The following is a 23,027-nucleotide window of genomic DNA, read 5'->3' as shown; positions in this document are numbered from 1 at the left end:
GGGAGATGCTGACTATCAGTGTGAATAATTGAGTTGTTTTTATGGCGTATGCTTTGGGAGTTGGTCCTGTTTTAATGGGAACAGGGATTTGCAAACAAATACTGGCTGTCAAAAGCTGTGCGGGGTTTAGCAGGTTAGTAAAGTCTTGCCGCTGCTTCATGAGAGCTTTGGTTTGGGTGTTACATGCTCACAGTGGAACTTCCTCGAGTTGTACCTGGTGTGTTAATACATGATGAAGCGCAAAACCATATTTTTTTTTCTTCATAGACTGCATCTGTGCTGAAGTTTTTTTTACAATGTAGAGTTAAGGATAAAGACGAACTTTTAAGGCCATAATGAAAGAGAATATCGTGTTCTGGTCTTCAAAAAATAGATGTTATGCAACTTGTGAGCGAGCCCACCAGTTTTATTGGTGGGAATTGTGTAGTCGAAGCTGGCTGTGGTGCTTTCCTGTTGAGCAGCTCTTCAAGGAGGGACTGTTCAGTGTCTGGAAACAAAGGATGCAGTGATACTGATACAGGAGCAGAGAGAATCAGATGATTTTCTGTGCCTGAAAAGAAGTCCTGTGGTCTTAAAGCAAATTGTTGTACACCAGCTTTTCCACTTCTCAAAAAGCTTGTAGGACCTTGTTTTGAATTAATATTTCTGTCTGTTACTGGTCTTGTAAGCATCACTTAATCTTGCTGACAATAGATGTTATATCTTTGTGGGCAAATATGAATCCCCTTCCCACATTTCCCCCCCCCCCCCCCCCCTTCTTGGAAACAGATTTGTCATCTTTGTTTTGCTTCCACTTTCCTGGCCCCTTAGATGTTTTCTGTGCTGCTGCCCTAAAATGGGATGCCCTTACTGAATGTGCATATTCCTGTGGGAGGTTTGTTGTAGGATGATGATGATGAATTCTGTGACTTCCATGTATTGAATGTTTCGTTTGTCTTGAATTTAAAAAATCATTGCTCTGATTAAAAATTGTTGTCCCTTCTACATTTATTATTGCCTGTTCTTGGTAGCTTGACTCCAAGTTGAAATAAAAGAAATTTGGGTCAGCGAGAGGTAATAAGACAGGTGCTGAGGTGGCTGCTTGTAATAGAAGAATAAGAAAATTGGCATCTAAAAAGGAAATCGCATCACCCCCTTTTTTTTTTTTTTTTTTTTGCTTTCACACTGTCTGATTTTGGGTTCAGGGCTGGGCGTTTCAAACCCCAGAGACTGGCACTGAGTTTTCCATCTTTTTGACTATTTAATGAGCTGGCAGCACTTTGTTCCAAGCTGGAAAACTTCCGTGTTTGGAGCAGTTGTGTGTTTGTGCAGGTTCAGATCTGCTGGGGCCTCCAGATGCACCGGCACAGAAACAGGTCGCACCGTGTGAGTGTCAGGAAGGACACAGGGATTTTCTCACCAGCGTTGGAGGCTCCTTTGTGCTGTACTTGTGTGTGGAGGCGGGCGCGACTTGTTTTTTTGAGACTGTTTCCTAGGGCAAATCCTTCTTCATCCCTAATAGGACTGAAATATTTTTTTTCTTGTGTGTTTCTGTGTTCTAAAGGACGTTGTTTTGGCTCAAACACAAAATCTAATTTGGCTCTAGAAATCTATAACATTCAGCTTGCTCCAGAGGAAACCCTGGAGACTAAGATGTGTGTTTCCCATTAGATATCTCGGTAACCTTGCTCTTGCTTGGTAAAAGAGTCACGATGTAGCCTGCCGCCCAACTACAAATGGCATAGAATACTTTTTCGTTTGTTTTAGTTCAAGCTTTTACCTTCCATGTGTCATTGGACTCACTGAAAGCTCTTATTAAGAATTTGGGTTTATCTCAGAATAGCCCAAGGGAACACTCTGGACCTGGGGAGGTGGAAACGCTGGTTTGACTAAAAATAGAGCTGGCAGCATTTCTTTTGCAAATTAGGTGCGTTTTTTTTTTTTGAAGTTATGCGCTTTTTTAAACTGGGCTGTTCGGATGCTGAGTGCCAAAGCTGCAGAATACCCGTGGTAGGTGTTGAGAGTTGGATTTCAGCTGAAAGGTGGAGGTGTACAGTTGCAGTTCAGTATCTGAAGATCTCGGCAGCTAAACTTTGATGTAATAAAAGTGGATGCTTCTTTTTAGCTCTGGAGACTCTAGGGCCAGCAGATTGATCCTGCCCCTGCTGCCGATATTGGGTGCGTCCTTTGAGGTCCCCTAGGTAGCAGGTAAGGATGTCCTATGCAAAGCTCCTGGCAGAAGCCGCAGCCTGCTGTGTCTGTCCTCCAGATGCTGATGTTTTGAAGCAGCCCAGATGGGAGAGGAGAACGTGGTGGCTTCCTTGTGGCTTTTCACGCTCAGCAGCAGCCAGACGGGAGATGGGCTTGGGGTGGAATCCTGTCCTTGTTGAAGCCTGTGGGAGATGTCACTGAATTCAGGGAGCTGGAGCTGCTCTGTGTTTAGGTTGCTGTCCAGTCTGTAATAGTTCACCTGAGATCTCAAAAACCTCTGTTTCTCCAAGGGGAAAGCCAGAGCTCAGTTTGGCATGAGCTGGGCACTTGCTGCGACAGTAAAAGACTGGGAGAGCGCGGAGTGGAGTGGCCAGGTCGGGACTGTGAGCGTGCTGTCAGATGGCTGGTCTCCTCTCCCTGCTTTAGCGACCGAGCTGTGTTCCCTCGTTAACCAACGCTAATACAATTAAGGAGGATTTGTTCGTTTTAATCATTTTAAGAGAACACTGAATGCTCTGTAGCTCAAGAACTTTTATTACTGTTAATAATGTCTTGTTGCCCTTGGTGTTGAGCAGTGCAGTGGTGGTTTATGAGTCTTTAGGGCTTGGGCCTGTTAAAGCAAAGTTCAGGAAGTTACGTTTTTACTAAAAACTGCCAGCAAAGATGCAAGTTTTGTCTTCCTGCTTCTAAGCTGTGCTTTGAAGAAGGCCTTTGTGACTAGTTTACGATGCTGTTCCTGTGATACACTTGTGTGGCTTAGTTGCAAGAATCTAGTTTTCTTTTGTAAGAGTAAGCAGTGTTACCTGTGTGTGAGGTTACTCTTGGTTTTCCCAGTGTAGTGACGCTGGTGCATCCTTGGCCTTCGGTGCAGCAGCTGCACTGGTACAAGCTGACCCCCGTGACACACTCTGTGCATCTTCAGCTTTGATTTGCAAGAAGAATTTCTTTTATTTCTTTGCTCGTCTAACTTTGGCACAGCTGGTTTTTTCTCCACAGTGGATTTGTGGTCTAGGAAAAGACCACCTGAATTTCTATATATATATTATTTTTTTTTTTTAAGTTTTCCAGTCAAGCCTGGTTGGAGTAACCTCTGGAAACACAGGAGTCAAACACACCAAGGTGTTAACATGATAAGGTGTTGCTTGCAGCCACCTTATCTCCGGTAGCCTTAAGTCATGTCACACTGATTGGGCAATTAGCCATGGTAGGTCTTTCTGGCTTGTTGTGGGTTCTCCCTGTTCTCGTAGGACTTAGACCTTCTTAGAAGAATTTTAACTAAAGGCTTCCTACACCTTCAAAGTCAGACCAGACCATAAGGATCCGTCACTCGCTGCATGGATAGTCGGTGGCGCCTCGTACATGCGGTTGTCAATGGTGGTGCTGTTGGTTATTTTTAGTATGTGATAATTCTGACAAACTAATGAAAGGTACTGTTGGAGGATAGTTGCTAAACCACCCAGAAAATATCTCAGCAGAAGCTTGACATTTTTGCTTTTGTTTTTCATTGAGGACAAAATGTGAAGTTTATTCACGGTTCCTGCTAACTCTGGTAATGGTTTGCCAGTGGGAAGCTCGTTGCCCTGGTGTGGTCAGGAGAAAACATCAGCTTTACGCTCCGGTGCTTGACATCTTACTGGTAGCATACTTTGAATATTGCGTGATGTAATATCTCCGTTATAAATGTGCTTTGATAGTCTGATCCTTCTCTTCCTTCTCCCCTTGCCTGTTGTCCTGCTCTGGAAAAATCAGTCGCTCTCCAGGCTGAAATATGTGCTGCACTTTAGAAAAATAACATGCCACAGTTGAGTGCTGCGAACAAGAAGTATTTCTTAGCAGCTCTTTGACAATTTCAACTATTTTTGGGTGCAGTCAGCCAGTGATTGCACTGTGTAATGTGTTTGCTTGTTGTTTGTAGCTGCTCTGGGCTGTGTCTTCAGCAGTTTTGCCGGTGCTGCAGGTAGGCAGAGGAGAGCACCGTGCCAGGGCCTATGTCCCTGCGTGTCATGTATCGTGCAGGCTAAATATTATGCTGTGTGCTCGTGGGGCTGTCTGGCTTACCTGGTACAAGTCTTGCATGTAAATCAACAGCCAGCTCGGGAGTAAAAAGTTATGGCTTAGCAGTTGAAGAGAAAAATACGTTTCATCTTTTAACAGACTGCCTTCTCCCCTTTTCCCTTGCTTGAGATCATTCAAACTGCGTAGGTAGTACAAGAGCGTTTCTTTCTGCTTGCAGCATTTTGGTAGTTTTAAAGTGTAATTGTGAGTTCCTAGCTGAACTCAGGTTTACAATTCTCCTTTTAACATACTGTTCAGTATTCTTGTATTATTTATTAATAGCGCAAGAACAAGAAAATCAAACAAGAATGTATTTACAGGAATCAGACAGACAAATTGTGTTCTTACCTGCCTGTTGAAGCTGGGTACTAGCTTGAGCAGTATCTTAATTTGATTTCTTGTAATGGGGAACTTCTGGTTACTGGATGAATTCTGTAAAAAAGAGATATTTTTGTTTGTTTGTTTGTTTTTCCAAATGGGAACGGGTGTGCTTTGAAGATTTCTCTCCCACTTCGGCAGGTCAGAAATACACATTATAGATTTTCTGTACCTGTATAGCCAGGCAGCAGGATATGAAGGTAGGGTCTGTAGCAACCACTTTCTTTTCTGTGTTTTGTTTAATTTCTATAGTTTTTATTCCATGCCTGGTTGGCGCAGCACCCACACTTGCCTTGGGTTGTGTTGACCGATGGCACCATCGCTGTTGCTGCTGTCCTTATGCTTGGGGCACGTAAGTGCGAGGTGACTTGGTGTTTTGACACCCTTACGGCCACTGGGCAGCCGTAGAGAAATCTGAAGGGCCTGGACTGTCTGGCACTAATAGCTGCCTTTTTCTTTCTGACAGTAGGATTTAAAAGGACATTGGGTTAGGTGTATTAAAATTATGTGTAAGGCACAGAGGCTGTGAAGCATTTCATGGATGTTTCTGTGCTGCTTATTAACTTCATACCTCTGTTCATAGCTGAAATGGGCTCTGGCCTTGTAACTCAGCCGTGGAGAACAGGCTTCAACCTGTGCTCATCCGGGTTTGTTTGTAGCTCCAGAGGTCCCGACTCTTGTGATGGGAGGTCTTATTGGGAGGGAGAGAGTGTTCCTCAGCTATTTAACTTGAACTCAGTCTGATGGGGCTGAGGAGGCAGATCCACAAAAGCAGCTGATCTAGAAAACTGAACATTTTCACACCTCTTGGCCTTTGTGGTCTCAGCAGTGAAGACTCATGCTATTTCCCAGAAAGGGTCAGAATTCTTGTCCTGGCTGACGTACTGTTTTCTGCAGCTCGTGCAAGCCTTCTTGCTCTCGTCTGTCTACCTAGCATTGAACAAATCTGATCACCGGTTAGATAAGATCATCAGAAATGTTTTTCTTAGTTGAGAAATGCATCATTTGGTCACTTTATCTTGTAGCAGGATAGCCAGCAGACTTTCTCATGTTGTTAAGATCAGTTTATAAAAGAAATAGCCTCCATTTTTCTGCTAAATATCTCCACTTCAGTATAACTCCTTTCCATCCTTTTAATCATTTTGCCAGTAAAATGAGTTGTGCATCTGTATACCCTGTGGACTCACAACTCTAGATCCACAAAGGATTTGTCTGTCCTGCAGCGGGACTTTCGGTAACGTATGGTTTTTTGAACGCACCTTTTACGTGGCTTGTTCCACAGCCCATCATTCTGACTTAATTGCTTTCAGTTTACTGTATTCCCATTGAACAGGGGTGTTATTGCTGTATCATCTAAGTGTTTTGGTTAAATTCCCGTTTGAAAAGTCAGTGCCCTTGTTTCACCAGTTCAGAGAGTTTGTGCACATAGCGATTACAGGAGCTATAGTCCAAGGACACTGTACTGGGAGATACTAATTCCGTTACTTCACTTCTAGCAGTTGATAATGTCTATAGCCAACACTAGTTTAACCAGTAAGTTGAAGGTGACTCGCAGTGCTTGGATTATTTTGCTGATTCTAGATGGTGAGTTTGAGCAGTCCTGTAGCAGCTTTAGTATTTCATACAGTCGGAGGCGCCTCCAGATTTTTTGGGGTATCTGGAAGGCTCCTGTTTTCTCCTGAACCATCATCTCAGAGCACAGTTTCATGTCTCAAACTGTACACCTTGTTCAGACCCATCAGTGTGTGGGGCTTGGTTTTGAGTTGTTGGGGTTTTTGGGGTAGTTGATTCCCATTTGGGTAAAATGTGTGCTGCTTGCTGTGCCTTGATGTGTGGTATTGAGTGTTGCACCTAAAGGTGGCTCGTTCTGCAAAGCTAGTGTCCTGAAAGTGTTCTGTTACCTGTGTTAGAAAAGATGAGAGACAGAAATCTAAAAGCTGGCTTGCTTCACTGTGGCTAGCTTGCCCAGTAGTGCAGTTTCCTTAGCTTTTCTCCCTAGGCTCTGGTATCTGCCATGAGACTCCGTGTCTTCTGTTCCATGTCTTGAACGTGGTGAGGTAAGGCAAGCCTGAAGCCTTTTTTTTTTTGTTCTTTTTTCCTCCTCTGTAACCAAATGCAAAGCAAGCAGAGGGGTCTGTTATCTCAGAAGCAGTTTTCAGCTCGTTCAGATCATTTGGCGAATGAGCTGTTCTTCCTAGAGTTCAAAGAAAAAATATTATTTGGTTAAAACTATCAGAAGTATAGAAGGTGTGTTACTGGTTTTGTGTGGCGCACCAAAGCGGTACCCCACAGGTGTTACCCTGCTACCTAAACAAATCAAAAATAATCCCCCACAATGCTTACAGTACCACTTAAAGGACATTGTTCCATAGCTCCAGCTCGCATCATGTGGTGGCAGTGCTTTGGATCTGGCCGTACCTTACAGACCCGTGCAGCCAAAGAACCGTGGTGCCTGTTGCCTGATGTCTAGATTTGAGACACAAAACATAGGCTGTCTCTTTCCAAAATAACCTTCTAAGGTGTCAGAGGTCTTTCGGACTAAATACCCAAAGTCCGATTCTGTTTATTGTATTCACACCTAGAGGTATCTGGGTTGTAATGTTAATCCTAATAATAGGAAAAATATTTCTGTGTGCTGCAGGGAATGCAACCACCTTGGTGCCTACCCAGACTGCGTACCCAGACTGAAATGGGGGGTGCTAATTGGTGTGGCAGGACTCCTTTCTCCTTATAGTATGTTCTGTGGTTGTTATCAACAGGTAGAAGAAATTTTGAGGGGTTTAGCTCATCTAAATGGTTGCAGCTTTCCCATCTCTGTGTGTCCAGCACCGTGTTGGTCCCAGGTGTGCATTTTGCTTGCTGTTTCCTAATTTCCTGGTTGCTGCTCATTAGGAGATGGCCAGCCTTTGGCAAATGAAAAGCCCTCAGATGCACAAGGAATGTTCAGCTCTGAAAAAAGCGAGGTTAGAGGTATGTAATTGCTGAAGCAGTATTATTAGCTGTAGCGTAGAAACAAAAAGGTAAAGAAAAACAGTTGTCACTCTCCCGTTGTTGAAGCAAAGGTGTTAGTGCTGCTCCAGCCTCTCCTTTTTTTTATCCTCAGAAGTAGAGGAGCACCTGCTTGTGGCAGTTACCAGGCTGATTGTGCTGCAGTCCTTGCTCAGGGCCCTGCTGAGTCCTCCCACCGGGAGAGAGGCCTTTCTTGGGACAGAATTCAGTAATTCATCCATTTCTAGGTATTACATCACCAGGGATCTCTCATTACTACTTCAACAGCATCAGTGGGGATTGAGCTCAGGAACAATTGTCTTAAGTTTAGCAGAAATCTGTCGGGGTATAGAGGCAATTTCTTCAAAATGGGATGTGATTTATTGTTGCAGAAATTAGCTAACTTTTAAAGATACTTATTTTTTTAAAATAAGACAAGTGGATTTTTTTCAGGTTCACCTTTCCTCACATATAGCTGGCAGATTTCCCATACAAGAAAGAGTTGCCAGAGTTTACAGCCATGTACATCTTCCCACTTTTTCCTCCGCTGATGGTCTGATCCCTGTTGACTCCAGAAGCCGGGTGCCTTGGACCATCGTACCTCTGTTGTTGTTTTACTTTTCTTGTTTGTTCTGAAACAAACCTCTTCTAACTGAATTATGCATTCAGGTGAGTAATGCTGCACAATTACATGTAGTGTTCAGAGAAGATAATAGATATGCGACCATTTTTCCATAGGAGTCAGATCTTCCAATTAGCAGTTGGAGTTGTATGTTATGTCAGACTTGGTGCTGCATGAAAGAAGTGCAAACCCAGAACACGGTCAGGGTGAAATAAACACTTCCAACTGGCCAGCATGGAAAGCAGGGATAATTCCCAGGTTCACTGCACCTGTTTTGTTGCTTAAAAAAAAAAATCTGACGTATTATCAAACCTTTTTAAGTTTTCGTGGTTTGGTATATGCATTTGGATTCTGCTAGCATCTGGAAGTCCTGATGCCGCAGAAATGTAGAGGTTTCTTTTGGAAATTTTAGTCCTTGATCTGTTCTCGGTGCCATTGGCCTCCAAGGTATAATTAGCTTCAGGACCACTCACTTAAGACATGCCCTGTGTTAGAAAGCCAAATATTACCTTGTCTTTTCTCTCATTTCTTCGCAGATAGTTAAACAAGTGGCTGTCCTTATAAAGCTAAGCCTTGATAATTATGCGCTCGCGTTTATTTGCACCCAGCTAGAATATTGAAGAGTGTCTTAGCGGTTTCACCACCCACTAAGGGTATCATGTTTTCCTCTTTTAGGCTCTTGGAAGCTGCCCTGTGTAACATATAACCTCCTATCTTGTCAGTACTGAGTTATGGGAAGTGTTAGTGTTAATTCTGTGGGGCGTAGAGTGGCTCTGAAGCGTTGCGCAGTGAAATGGCAGGGCTGAATCCTGAAGGAAGCCCTGTTCCATCTGGGCTTGAAGATCATGCATCTCGGAGAAAGAAATGAGAGCTCTTTATTGATTCCCCAAGAGATGCAGGTAGATGCCTGAGAATACTGCTGCAATAAATAATTTTGAGATGTGCTGGAAGGGTGTAGGTAGGTTTGCATTCTCTGTTATTAGTAGGGTAAATGGAAATGGGCAATTTGTTGTTCAGGCTCTCTTAACAAATGAGGGTGATGAGCCATGAGACCTTGATTTTTACAGCTGTGAGTACTTACAAAGTGCATCAGCCTAGTCCTTGGCAGTTAATAGTTGCATCGCTCAGCTTAAAAGCTTTTTTTATTTTTGGTTGAAATACCTGACATTCATCAAGTGACCTGAGGCATTCTGTAAGCCTTAGTCACTTAAAACACCAGGGCCCTTTGACTGCTGCGACGGCATCTTCATTGCACGGTTGCATTTGTTAAAGCACAGTGTTCCCATGCCCTGACTGCATGCTGCATCCTGCTCCTCCTTGTTTTGCTGTAAAGTCAGCAAGCAACTGAGGAAAGCTCGGTAACGTCTACAGCTTTGAAGAGCAGAAGCTGACACACGCTGCGCAGCGGTGGAGTGCGGTGCCAGCAAAGGACCACACGTGAGGCTTGAGGTGCTGTCAGAGAAACGTGCACCGCATCCCGTGGTACGCGCCCTAACACCCTGTGTGCTAGGCGTGTGCGTGTTCACTGGCAAATACAGACATTGGGTACTCCTTAGACATAAAATGTTGGAGGGAAAGGAAAAATGGATGATTCTTCTCACCGCTGTGATGCCGTATCCTGGAGGTACACGGGTGGCTCCTCCTGGGGCCTGTTGCATGCTCGTAATAAGCAGGGACATACTCATCTCATTGCCTGCCCTGCAGTTGCCCAGCGCTTGCAAAGTCTGACTTTGATTATAACATATTGGGGAATCAGTTGGGGGATATTAAAATGGATGAATGTGCTTGGGACAAAAATAACTGTATTAAACAAGTTGCAGGATCTCTGGCTCAGGGAGTTGGCAACCATAAGGCAGGAGGAAGGAATGTCTTGGAAACAGTGTATGCCTGGGGGGTGTACAGTAGTGCACATCCTTCAGGATAAGAACCACCAGGCAACAGAAAAGTTTGGATTGATCTTGTTAAGCCAAATACCCCATTTTAAATGTCTGAATCCATGGGGTTATTGCTTGCCTGCTCCCCCCCTGAGTGATCGGGGCTGGCTGTGTGCGCTTCTGCTCACTTTCTGGCTCTGCCATCTTGAGTACACCGAGCACAGCATGCGTTTCCTCAATTTTCTGAAATGGGAACTGTCAGCGTGGCAAAGTCAAACTCTATTGAACTAAACCTGCCTAGAGCTTATTGCAGCCCTTGGATGTAAAGAACGTTGCTTAAGCAACCGTGTAATATAGGATCAATTCCACAGCCGTCCCCCGGGGACTCCTTTTAGGTAGCTGTTACTTTCCTTGTAGTATTTATCATTTTAAAGATGATCACACATTGTTTATCTTCACCATGGGGAAAACACTTGAACAGTGACGAGTTTTATTTGTAGCTTGTAGTATAAATGAGATTGATAGGTTGAGGGTGGTTTTTTCTACGTTTTGAGCTTCACAGCAGCTCTCAGTGGACAAATATCTGAGGCCAGGATCATACAACGAGGGTGCCACATATGAAGGATAACTCATTTCTTCTCGGTGTTTGATATTATTAAAGAAATAAGCAGTAACACGATGCAAAGTTTGCATGAGGCTGATGGGTTGGCAATTCCTGCCCAGGACGGTGCAGCCCGCAGCTCTTGGTGTGCAGCAAAGCTTCCCTCGGAGCTTGTTGCTGCTGGAGGGAAAGGGGAGTGGAAGTTTTGCTAATCATTTGTCAAGTTTGCTGGTTTCTGATAAATATACTTCCCCTTGTTGAAAAACACTTCTACCGCATACAAAACAATGGTGTTGGACTCAACCGCAGGGTATGTTGCATTACGCTCCGGTGCTTTGCAGTGTAGGGCTGAACTTCAGTTTGGGGAGCTGGATCAAAAATATGATGCCATTTTTGGAGGGTTTTTTTCCTAGGGACACAAACTTCCTCAACTTCTGTTTGCAAAAGAAAAAATTGTCTAAGGCTTGTAGACAACGTCAACAGTGAGATGTCACTCCTGGAAGCTGAATTTAGAGGAACACTGAGATAAAATGCAGATTTCCATTAATAGGCGTTCATTGCTACGTTTTAGTGGAGGAAAAAGCCACAGACATTGTTTGTGTCTTGGCTTCAGAGGGGGAAAAAATGTGTGTGTGCACACAGAAGGAAAAGTGATCGTCATTTCCGCCGAGCTTGGAGTCCGGAGGTGGTTATGTGAAAAATTCAGTGGCAGTTTAGGCTTTTTGGCTTGCGTTTAAGACACACTCCTCGCTGGGAGGTGACTGGTGTTTCACGTTGTCGTTTAGCCTTTATAGTGCGATGTATTGAGAGAAATTGGGGCAGGGGGGGTGTTTGTCGCTGCCTAAAGCACTTTGGGTGTACTGATATATGTTGATCGAATATGGTACGCGCAGCTGTAGAAAAATCCTGGGATTTCAGTGTTGTCATGCAAGGAGCAGATAAGAGCGATTCGGAAGGCTGGGAGCTGGTGAGGGAGGAGGTTTCTGATGCTTGGGGCTGTGTCCCGTGACTCAGCAGATCTCCGAAAATGCCACCCCAATTGCTGCCCCACGCCTGCAGGGTCCCCGGCGGCTCCCCTGCTACCCTGAGCCCTCAGCAGCACATCCTCGCCTTCCCTAGGTGCAAAGGACCGGTTTCTTCTTTTTGCAAAGAGTTTTTGGAGCTGTTGGTTCTGCGAGGAGCAATGAAGGCAAGTTTTGGTTAGTTCTGAATCGTCTTCAGTGCAGTTTTTCTTCTCGGCTCCCCAGCTGCGTGCCTTTCCGTCCTGTAACTCAGCCCACGGGTGCAGCACCAGCGGGATGCCACAGCGTCTCCCTCTTCCACATGCTCTGCTGTCTCATGTTTTAGCCCTTATCTAGAATACACAGAGCTCTTGCCCTGCATAATCGTTATACTAAATACTGGTGTGTGTGTTTTTTTTTTTATCTCTGTTGAAAAAGTAGGTATTGCCCTGTATCTGTAGGGAAATACTCCCCACGTGCTTGCTACCCCTAACACCCAAACATCTCTGACTTTGAAAGCTGGGTGCTGGCATAAAGTGAGCCCGATTTCTACCCCATCGGTAGAGAGGAGGGGAGCTGTGCTGCCTTCATCGTGGCGGTATTAAAATGTGCTGAAAACTGAACGTTGCAAACCTGATGTGCAGCATCAAGGCAGCTCAACTGCTCTGCCTGTCTGTGTGGTAGATGATTGAGTTAGGGCACAAGAGGAGGGAAGAAGTTTGTTGGTGAGGCGATCCTAAAAGTTATGCATGAATGTTTTCCGTCAGAGAAATTTACTTGGTCGGGTTACAGCTTATAATGCATGTGGGGGGTTTTTGGCTATTTGAGCACATTACATTAAAAAATAAACTTGCCACTCACAAACTTGACATAATGTGCGAAAGCTCCCACGTTTGGACCTCAAATTTCCCTCTGAGTTGCCCTCATAGGCTTTGGTCCTTCTCCTTGTGCAATAAATATTCTCCATCCCACAGCCCCCTCTGCAGCTACAGATCTGAGGATACCATGAGGAAGAAGTATCAAGTGAACTTTAACTTGAGGGTTGCCTGGACAGGGACGCCTGGGACAACTGATGCTGTGCGATAAGAGACATGATATTAAAAATATGTTTAAAACATGATGTGGATGGTTGGCTTAATCTTATGTGAGGAGAATGCACTGTTATTTCCCATTGAGTTCCTGGATTCACACTCCTGGATAATCTGGAATAGCTTTTCTATGCATGTGATTTTCTCCCCACCCCGGAAAACTGCTTTAATGACTGCAGTGTCATTAATCAGGCATTTTATGGTGCCCTTGTGTGCTGTATCTCTTCGGTTGGCGTGGTTGGCTTTTTGGTGGTGTTTTGTTCGAGCCCCAGAGGTCCTGTGTTTCCTCTGGCTCCGAGGGAGTTAAATAACTGTCATCTGCCAGAAGGCTGGCACGGATCACGCACTGTGCTCAAACAAGGGTGTTTTGTCATGGCGAGCGTCACACACAAGGAGCCATGGTTATTGCCACCGAGTCACAAAAAGTCACAGAGAATTAGCATTTCTCAGAGGTGTGAAGAAGCCTGACTATAGGGAAACCCCATTCCTGAGCTTCTCAAAGAATTAATGATGTAAAACTTTAAAGAAAAAAAAAAAAAAGTACTTTTTTCCCAAAATTTTAAACTACACTGTCTGGGTCATCGTTCATCAGTTCAGTGTGGGACCATGGACCACAGTCAGGGATGTGGTTTAGTGATGGACTTGACAGTGCTGGGTTAATGGTTGGAATTGATGATCTTAAAGGTTTTTCCTACCTAAATGATTCTCTGATTCTATGAATTCATTGTCCTGCTGGGGTGGTGGAGCTGGGCTGAGCTGCTTCCGAAGGATTCGCTCCGTTGTATGTACGCACATGGACTGAACAGTTGTAGCTTTTCAAATGGATAAATGGTCGCAGGGATTTTAAGAGGTTTGGAGAAAGTTATATTTTGTCCTTAAGCTGGTCATGGTGCCCATAAACAGGCACCCTCCTGCATGTAGGCTTTGCCCACTGATTTAAAAAAACTGAAAGTGGATTTGTAATGAGAAACGATAGGAGCTGCAAAATGCTTAACCGGAGTAATATAATAGTTTATGGTTAATAATCGTTCAGAGCCATCTTAGATTTTTGGTGCAGAGCTTAAGCCTTGGGTTTTGCTTTTCTCAAAAACAAAACTGTATGTTGAAATGCTCTCTGGCACTTGGCAAAGTTCTCCTGTTTCTCAAAAGTACTGAAGCTGTCAGGACAACATTTTCCGTGAGGTCATGGTTTACAAAACCAAATAAAATCAGAGCTCTGGCACATGGTACAAGGTAAGAGGGTTTTTGCAGGGGGTCCCTCTTGGTGTTTCTTTTAACACTGTCTTATCTGATGATCATCTTGACAGCAGAGCATCAAAAACTTCTGTGTGCTTTTGGTGTGGAATTGCTGCACTTGTGTGTAAGGGAGCGTTCAGCTGTGTGCCGATGTGGTGCGTGAATCTGTCAGTAACTTGGCTTTTGCAAAACAATCCCTCCTCCAAAAACAAATTAGGCAACTGATGCTGTCCTTTTTACAACTGCACAAAAGTTATGGTATGCTTGTAATGATTTACCCCTGCAAACTTAGATTGTAGCCCTAAAGCAGTTGAAAATACCTGCTTATTAATCTAGCAGTAAGAACCTGAGGGAATATTTCTATCCATCTGTGAAGCCACGTTTTAACTAGGACACCTCAGATTTCACTGGGGGAAACCATCTGCCTGGATCACAGTTTATGGCAAGTGTTTTCCAGTTGTTTGAGCACAAAGAATCTGTCTGGTAGTTCTGTTTCCCTTCGAACGCGTTCACAGAGGCGCCGCTCAAAGGCATCCATCCCGTTTCTTCATTTGCTGTGTTCTGCTTTAGGTATTTTTGGCATGTGTAGTGTAGAAGATTTAATGTGCGATCCTTCCAGCATCCTGGGATGCTGTAGTCTGTTATGATGCCCTGCAAAGGGAATATAAACTAAATTTTTGAGGGATTTGACACTGTATGTCATAAAAGCTAGACGCGAGGATGGGGGTTTTGCTATTTGAAACGGGTGAGTTAGGATTATTGCTGTTAGAGTGCGAGATGTAAGAGGTTTCCCAGCCGTCCTCAGCCACGCGGTGTGTTCAGGCTGGGTGAGCACTGACCCTGGGATCGGGTGTCGTGAGTTCAGGTAAAAAAGGTGAAAGCAGGGAGGCAGCATGGTACTTTGTCAGGTGTAAGAGGTAGCTGTGAAATTTCCGTACGGGTAATTTAGTAGGTTTAAATGCGTTTAGTTGATGGAAGAATAAACCGCGAGTTGAGCGTTTTCCTTCCTTTGCGCAAACATAAAGCTATAGGTGTGTATATGTACATATAATCCGGGTTCAACTGCTGCATAACTAAACATTAAAACCTCTTGTTTCTAATTGATTTGTTTTCCTGTGTTCCAGAGCCTAGCCCAGCTAGAGAACCTGTGCAAGCAGCTGTATGAGACCACAGACACTGCGACACGGCTCCAGGCAGAGAAAGCCTTGGTTGAGTTCACCAACAGTCCAGACTGCCTGAGCAAGTGCCAGCTTCTTCTAGAAAGAGGGAGTGTATGTAAAACAACATAATTGTCCAAAATATATCTTGGTGTTTTGGGCATTGATAAGGGAAATAGCCCCGAGGTCTGGTATGCGGTGTTTATATTCCGTACCCAGTGTGCTGTCATGTATCTCGATTTGTGGGCAGCCGGTGCCAAAAAAAGCATTGGCTCTGATGGCTAATTATGCTGCTGCAGTGGTTACTGCAAATGGTTGTCAATCCTAATGTCTTGTGGGCCTTGCTGCATTCTTCACAGGCTACCACCCAGACATGTCGAGCTTTAAGTTGAAAACATTGTTGTGGCAGTGGTACTTCATGGACTGTGGGAACCCCCTGCCTTCTCTATAGGCGTTGGGGAGAAAACTGTGTGTGCACAGAGGTTCGTAGGGGATAAAACCAGCGGTGTTTCTTTGGAAAATTGCCCCTGCTATAGTGTTCTCTTAATAATCCAGCCGTTTAAAACAGGGAAAATTAGATCATGTGCTTTAGAACTAGTGTTACGGAAGGGATATAAAATACACCGGCAGTAAATCCTGCTTGACTTTTTTAGCTTGCTTAAGTGGCCATTTGGTTTTTACTTTGTATCAGCACAAATAATGTTCGAAATGGCTTGCTTGATTTTGCAAGATTTGACTTTTGGCAGAATGTGCATCCCGCTTGCGTATCTATCGGATTGGAGCCTTGTTCACAAAAATAGGAGACATTAAACAGCCTGTTGTCAAGAGTAAGTCCTCCAGGAGGAGGTGGTGAAGGGAGGGGGAGAAGAGTGACACTTAACAGGCTTAGCAAACTTACACAAAGCAAATTATTTAACTTTTTGTTAAACTTGAAGCCTAGTGAATTCAAGACAAACTGATTTGAAGCTCTTCTCATGGGAACTAGTGGCGGGTTTACCTGAGGACAAATACATTTTTCTAAGGAAAGTTCCTAAAGCCTAGCTCTGTTCTCTGCGTGTGACCCGTTGCCTCTCCCACCCTTGCCAGAGGGTTGTGGGGTGTTTTGTTCAGCCTGAGATCTGACTCATTTTTATACCTGACTGTCCTTGGGAAGGTTGGAATTAATAGTATCCAAGATGCAGGAAACCTAAGCTTTCTACAGTACTATATATTACAGAAATTAGCATGCAAAATGCTTGTCATTTCCCTGGCTGTAATTTATGGAATCGGGTGCAGCCAAGGGTTTTAGGTGGTTGAATGCCATCATTTGTGTCCCTGAATTAGATTACAGTTCAGTGGTCTGTGTGCAGTTCCGTAAGAAATAAATTTTAACCTGTATTTAGTAATCAAGTGGAAGCTGTAAGTGCTTCTTAACATACAGTAACAGGCTCAGGGGGCTAATTGTCTTTTTCAGACACGGCGTTTAAGGTAACTTCATGCAGTTTGACTATGTTTGCAGTTTTACTCCTGCCTTCAGCAGTGGTGCCGTTGTCACCTGCTCTTTAAAGGCTTTTCCTTTCTTTCTTAAACACCTTAAACACTGATTTGGTTTACTTTAGTGTCTATAAAAACATAGAATAAATGCTATGCAGAGTACTTAGACTTACCAATTAAATTAATGCTTTAAATTCAGATTTTCAGGGAGCAATTAGCTTAAAATCCAGCACTGCTGCTTGGTCTTCTGAAGTGTGCATAAACTTCTGTTTGTGTTTTGGATTTGTTTTTTTTTTTCTTTACAGTCATCCTACTCCCAGTTATTGGCAGCTACATGCCTTACAAAACTCGTGTCACGCACAAACAACCCTTTACCATTGGAACAGCGAATAGATATTCGTAAGTGCAAGACTTTTTAATTTTTCTAACCTAACTAATATGAATGTATGTTGTTCCAACTTTCATCCGCGGTGGGAGGTTTTCTGCAAGCTACTGTGCTTTACAGTTTGGGTGTCCTAAGGTTACCAGGATGCCCAGAAGGCAAAGAAACATTTCTCTTAGATGGGATCTTCACCTACATCATTAGCCTTGAACTCTGTTAGCTAATATACAGATTATTTTTTTTTTTTTCCCAGATGGAAAGGAACGACAACTCTGTGGTCTTGTGAATAAACCAGTTGCATTTGAGAAATTTATTTTGGAGTATAAAATATGCATGGTGCTTGCCTCTTCTGAGGACGTGCTTTCAAAATTTAAAATCCTTTATGGGTGTCTGAAGTATCATTTAGAGTATTTTCTAAGGGAGCACTCAGTCTGTCGCAGTGCTCTTTTCTGGAGAATGGCTGATAACTTCCTTTCCTCCGAGGAAGGGAGTCTGAATGCCATTTGGTCTGCTTTCCATTTCACAAACAACGTGGTAGATGATCATCCCTGAGGAAAGGTCTTGAAATATTTTCAGCTTTTCTTGCTATTTACATGTCCTTCCAGAGGATTGGACTTAATCTGATAACGGAAAACAAGTTAGGCTTGTGGAGAGGAACTCTCACCTGCCTCTAACCGCTTCCCAAATCTGTTCCACAGCTTTAAAGGCACAAGTAAAAGGTCAACTTTTGTATCAAAGTCACTGCTGTGCAGATTTTTAGGTTTTTTTTAAACAGCTTTCAAAAAGATGCTTTTTCCTCTCAGTGTTACCATCTTGGTACCACCTCTTCTCTGTGTTTCAGGGAACTATGTGCTCAACTACCTTGCCACTAGGCCAAAGTTGGCAACGTTTGTCACACAAGCACTAATCCAGTTGTATGCCAGGATCACAAAGTTGGGCTGGTTTGACTGTCAGAAGGATGAATATGTCTTCAGGAACGTGATCACAGATGTCACAAGGTTTTTACAGGTCAGAATTTTTTCTGTGAGATAAATACACATCTTGTGGGATTGGAAAGTCCGTGTGTTTCTAGTTATTGTTTTGCACCTTAGTATCCTCTGTCCTATCTAACGTCCAAGGCTAAGCAGCTGACAACTGGCAGGACAGGTCAGTTGTTATAATTTAAAGTTTGGTGGGGCAGGGATTTGTTTCTGGATACTGCCACCATTATTATCCAGCGGTAAGACACGTTTTTGAGTGTTCCAGTTGCACGATTCTTCTTTCGAGCTCTGAAGCTTAAATACACCATGCTGATGAGTGCAAAATGGTAGATGTGGGCTTCTTGTCTAAAAGGGAAGTATGTGCCACGCCTGACTTGCTTTCATTCACTGCAAGGGTGCTATATCCATGGAGGTCATGTTTTGATATTTAGCTGAGTTATCATAACAAAATGTAGCTTAAAACCGGCTGTTACGCAAATGTTATTGTTAACAGTTTTCTTTAGAAGTCCTGACTGTTGTTTCATAAACGTACGTGCTGTCACCACAGTATAGGGTTTAATTCCCAACCCGAAAGACTGTATATGCAGCAGGCTGCATTTTTATCCACAGCTGTCTCCAAACTGAAACTTCCATTCCAGAGAGATCAGTAAATCCTGTAACACTATGAATACTGATTTATTTGCTTTGAATGGAGGGAGACAGCGGAAGAGATCAAAATGAGCAGAAATTCTTCCCAGTGTGGAAAAGGAGATGCAAGGTGTACAAGGCTTTAATTCTGGAGTGGTAGAGTATGGGCATTTGGAAAATAGGCTAACTACTATTTTTTTAGGCATTTACAGATGTCTGCAGTGAAGTAGGATCTAGAAGATGTTAAGTAATTTAAAGATCATGCTCCTTTCTGGGCTGGTAACTATGTCCCAAATAGTTTGCAGGTGCTTTTAGCTGAAATTATCAGAGCTAGATTCCTCACTCTCCTGGCTCTTGACATAGGGAATGTGTGCTTTTTAATCAGGAACCTAATTAGATGGTGTGAATATCTACTTGCTGTGTTTAGTTTGAGACTGTCTGTTCCCATTTGCTCAAGTTACCTGTTCTGGCTACTAAAATGTGGAGGAGGCTGCACTTTTTTAAAGACGTGGTTCAGCAAGGTTTTCCAGTGGCTTTTGTCTAGATCCTATCACGTAAATACCGAGACTGTCATCAGGAGATGGCTTCATGTGTAGCTAAAGAAGTAGCCGCAGTCTCAAGCCTAAATATGCTTGAATTTCTCTAGTGCAGATGGAGATTTTGGGGCAATTTGTGCAGAAGGTGCAAAGCAAGATGGAACTAGGAAAGGAAACATCATTTATTACTTACAGAAGAGAAACTGGGGCAAAGGAACAATACAGGTTGTTGCTCTTAAATCATTTGATAAATGGATTACCGTTTCTAGTGAAGAGGTATCTGTAACAGACTTACTTCACAATTGGCCCCTTGTTGGCAGTCTCAAGTGCAGCCAGAGGCTGAGCAGGCTGTGAAGAATGGACTCCCTTCACGGGGAGATAGGCTGTCCTTCTTGGCAGGAGGGTCGCGGGGCAGCTCTGTGGAGAAACTTGGTCAGCTGCTACTTATGTTGTTCAAGGTCTGTCGTTTAAAAAGGAAGGGGGGGCTAAAAAAATAAGTTTTATTTCCCAGAGTTTTCATCTGGCAACTTTAATGCTCATCCTAACATCGCAGAAATTTCTGCGTGTTTTACCATAGCCTCTGTTAAAATTAAACTGTTTGGGCGTGAAAAAAAATATAAATCTTTTCAGAGTTAGGGCATAACAGAAAAATGTTGATTAAACTGTTAAATAAAAGGAGCCTATTTTTATTGGCCCAACTTACTGAACTCTTTAGGACCCTTTGCATTGTAAACAGCATCAAGTATTTTAAAAGCATGTTTTAAATTCTCTGTCTGGTATTGCTGATGGGCTTTCTTCTAGTCACAATACTAAAAAGATAAAGCATTTCTAGACAAACATGTCTAGAAGTCTCCCAGGCAGAAAGGTCTTTGAATGATGGTGAAGCTTAATGAAATCATCCTGGCACTGCTGACTGCTTTCCCTGTCCCCCTTTCCTTCCTCAGGATAGTGTAGAGCACTGCATCATAGGAGTGACAATCCTGTCCCAACTAACTAATGAAATTAATCAAGTAAGTGCTACAGCCTTCCTCAGTGAAGTAAGTGTCCAATTTTCTCATTCATATTGTTGTGTCCTGCTGTGTGTCTGTGCATTGTTTGGGGGTTTTTGTTTGGGGCTGGTTTTTTTTTGGGGGGGGGGGGGGGCAGGATGTTGTGTGGTGGGTGTTCTTCTTTTTCTTTTTTTTTTTTTTGTTATTTTTACACAGTCACTTACTGTTGTGGTAAGATGCTGAAACCTCCTGTGGTGAGGAATTGTTTTGTTTCACTGGCATCTTCCATCTTCTCCCATATTTTGATGTAATCTTCTGTGATGAAAAAGGAAAGAGCAACGCTAAGCAGCTACCCAAGCCTACCTAGTGAGGACAAAGCCCCAAGCCTGAGGACATCCCTAGAACCTTCTGTTGTCGGTCCCTGTGCATCATTTCAGCTTACAGCATGCTTGTGCCAAGAAGTGAATGGAGCATGCCCTCCTCCGTATTGACCAGAGAGATGAAACAAAGAGGATTTGTTAAACTGTGCAGATTTTTAAAGCGCCCTTTTCATTCAGTACTAAATTTCATAGCGTTCCCAGCAGGTAGTTCTCAAATTCTGCCTGTTTATCAGGCGCAGCCCTGGCCCTCAGGGACTGGCAGAAGAAAGACCGGGCACGCCAAGTCCGTGGTGCTCTGGCATAGCACCCAGTCATGCCAGCTGCAGCAGGTCTTTCCAGGTTGGTTAGTTCAGTGGTTTGTAGAGCCCTCTAACGTTATGCCGCCTCTCGATACTGATGTTGAAAGCTGGAACAAGTGGCTTTATTTGGAGCTATCTAAGCTTACGTCGTTTTTCTGTTCAGTCAGTCAGACTTTGATGTCGCACCGGTAATGGCCACCACGGTCCTAAGACAGCATGAGGGTTGTCATGTGTGTAAATGCCTCTAATTTTGCTAAGAGGACCAGTGGTAACTAAGTATTTTGATTTTAATGTCTTACAAAGGAAAATAACCTTCAGTTTTTACTGGTATATTGACTAATCCAGGCATTGGAACGGAGACATCCTTGAGTGGGATTTGAAGGATGGTTACAGATTTTCAGAACTGGAAATGGAGGAGAAGGTTTTTCCTGGCCAGAGCAAAGCACTGATTTCTTCTGCTGGACTTGTGGTTCAGCACCTCTGAACTTCCCGAGCTCTGCACTGTAGTATGAATGGCTTCTACATCTGTTTCAGACCCCAAATTCACTTCAATTCTTCAAGCCTGGCTTGATCAGTAAATCCTAACCCATAGATCTCCTCCTGACTCTTAAGCTGTGTCTTGTTACTGTCACCATTTCCTTGCCCAGACTTTTGTACATGTCTGCAGAGCTCTGGTCCTTCACCTCCTTGCATCGAGGGTGAAAGCAAATCTGTTTACCTCTATAAATTACTCTGTGTCTTATCAGTATCTTTGCGGAGGGCTACAGCTTCTGCTTGCAGGAGAACAATCAGCACAGAAACTGTCACCTACCCCAGTCCCATAGTCTCTACAGGTTGTTGCTAAAATAAGCAATGGCGTTAGACTGATCCAAAATCTCTTCCTAATATCTTGGGTATTAAATCTGCCATAGTTTACTACTCATGCCTAAATGTGCTTTGTGCCAGCAGTTGCACAGGGCTGGATTCAGTGACTCATCTTGGAAAGTTGAAAACTGCCATTACTTGCAAAATAATAAATCTGTCAACGTGCCCACTCATCAGAGTGGGGTCATGTACATGTACATAGCAAAAAAACCCACCCAAAACCCCCTTCTGGGGCTTCTCTTCAGGCTTTTTTTGATAACTATTTAAACTTCCAGCTACATTGCACGAGAGCTGAATTTTCTAGAGCTCTGTTTACTAAAGCTTTTGTTCCAAAAGCTCACAGTACAAATAAATCGGAGTGCTAGTAACTGTTTTGAAATATCAGTTTTCATCCTGTAAGTACTGCACAGACTTGCCCAGAGGTACTGGGAGTCCACTGTATTGTAGAAGTTCACTGGTTTAAGCCTCATGACTTCATGGTGAAGAAAAAAGGAAATGCTCCTTTACCCCAAACCCAGAAACACATGAGATTTGTAATAACCAGGGAGAGAGTAAAGAATGCTCATTTTCTTAAAGACCCTGAAATCTGATAGCATGAGCTGAGGAATGATAACTCAGTCATTAGAGCACCCGACAAATTCAGGTCCAGTTCTGGTCTGCCACCACCTACTTGGTGATGTGGGGCTTCTCTTTCTCATCTACAAGAGACAAGAGTGTTTGCATCCTCCGTGGGGCGGTTTTTGAAGGCTTAGTACCTGAAAAGTGATGCCCACAGTGGTTAGAGCCGCACTGGTTCCTGCGGTGGATGAGATGTATGCGTATTTAAGGTTAACACGGGTATAGTAATGAAAGCGTAAAAAAATGGAGATGCCAGAAGGCTTCGCCCCAGATGCACTGCCATGACCAACTGCCCGTCAGATACCTCGTCCTGGGCAGGTGGAATTTTGCCAGCCTGTGTTCAAATAAACGGCAAAGCTGGGAGGTATCGCTTCGCTTTTTGCCTCTTCCTAGAAATTAGTCTGTGAAGTGACATAAGTTGTGCTGCTGTTTGCCCGTGCTAGAATGCATGGGTTGAATTGGTTGGAGACTTTGTCAGCCAGTATAACGCACTATGTGTGTATTTGCCTCTTAAATCATACGTCAGCTTTTTATTCTGACACGGTGCGAGATCCACAACCGCAGTTTGTAATAGATACAGCAAAGCCCAAACTGGCTGTCACTGGTTAACTCTCCTTCTAGTTTTCTTCTCATCTGTGCAGGTTCAGGAGGGGAATTATAATTGGTAGTAGTTGACCATGTGTCTGCCC

The 23,027-nt window shown here is 43.6% G+C and overlaps 1 protein-coding gene across 3 annotated transcripts in view; it reads left to right on the top strand.

Moving 5' to 3' along the window:
* The window catches only part of XPO7 (exportin 7), a 49,890-nt gene that overhangs the window by 1,883 nt on the left and 24,980 nt on the right, over nucleotides 1-23,027 (top strand). Inside the window, exons 1-5 of one of the 3 annotated variants that reach the window (XM_037371366.1) lie at nucleotides 11,726-11,897; nucleotides 15,158-15,304; nucleotides 16,969-17,062; nucleotides 17,887-18,053; nucleotides 20,133-20,198. In XM_037371366.1, the coding sequence (XP_037227263.1) occupies nucleotides 11,736-11,897; nucleotides 15,158-15,304; nucleotides 16,969-17,062; nucleotides 17,887-18,053; nucleotides 20,133-20,198 (636 nt within the window). In that variant the 5' untranslated portion in view covers nucleotides 11,726-11,735. Of the gene's footprint in view, nucleotides 1-11,725; nucleotides 11,898-15,157; nucleotides 15,305-16,968; nucleotides 17,063-17,886; nucleotides 18,054-20,132; nucleotides 20,226-23,027 lie in introns of those variants that run through there. The other 2 variants (XM_037371365.1, XM_037371367.1) reach the window with 2 other exon arrangements.

Source organism: Falco rusticolus, chromosome 20, assembly GCF_015220075.1.
Source record: "Falco rusticolus isolate bFalRus1 chromosome 20, bFalRus1.pri, whole genome shotgun sequence".
Lineage (NCBI taxonomy): Eukaryota > Metazoa > Chordata > Aves > Falconiformes > Falconidae > Falco > Falco rusticolus.
Note: the sequence above shows the minus strand (reverse complement) of the source record. Positions and strands in the feature narration are given on the sequence as shown.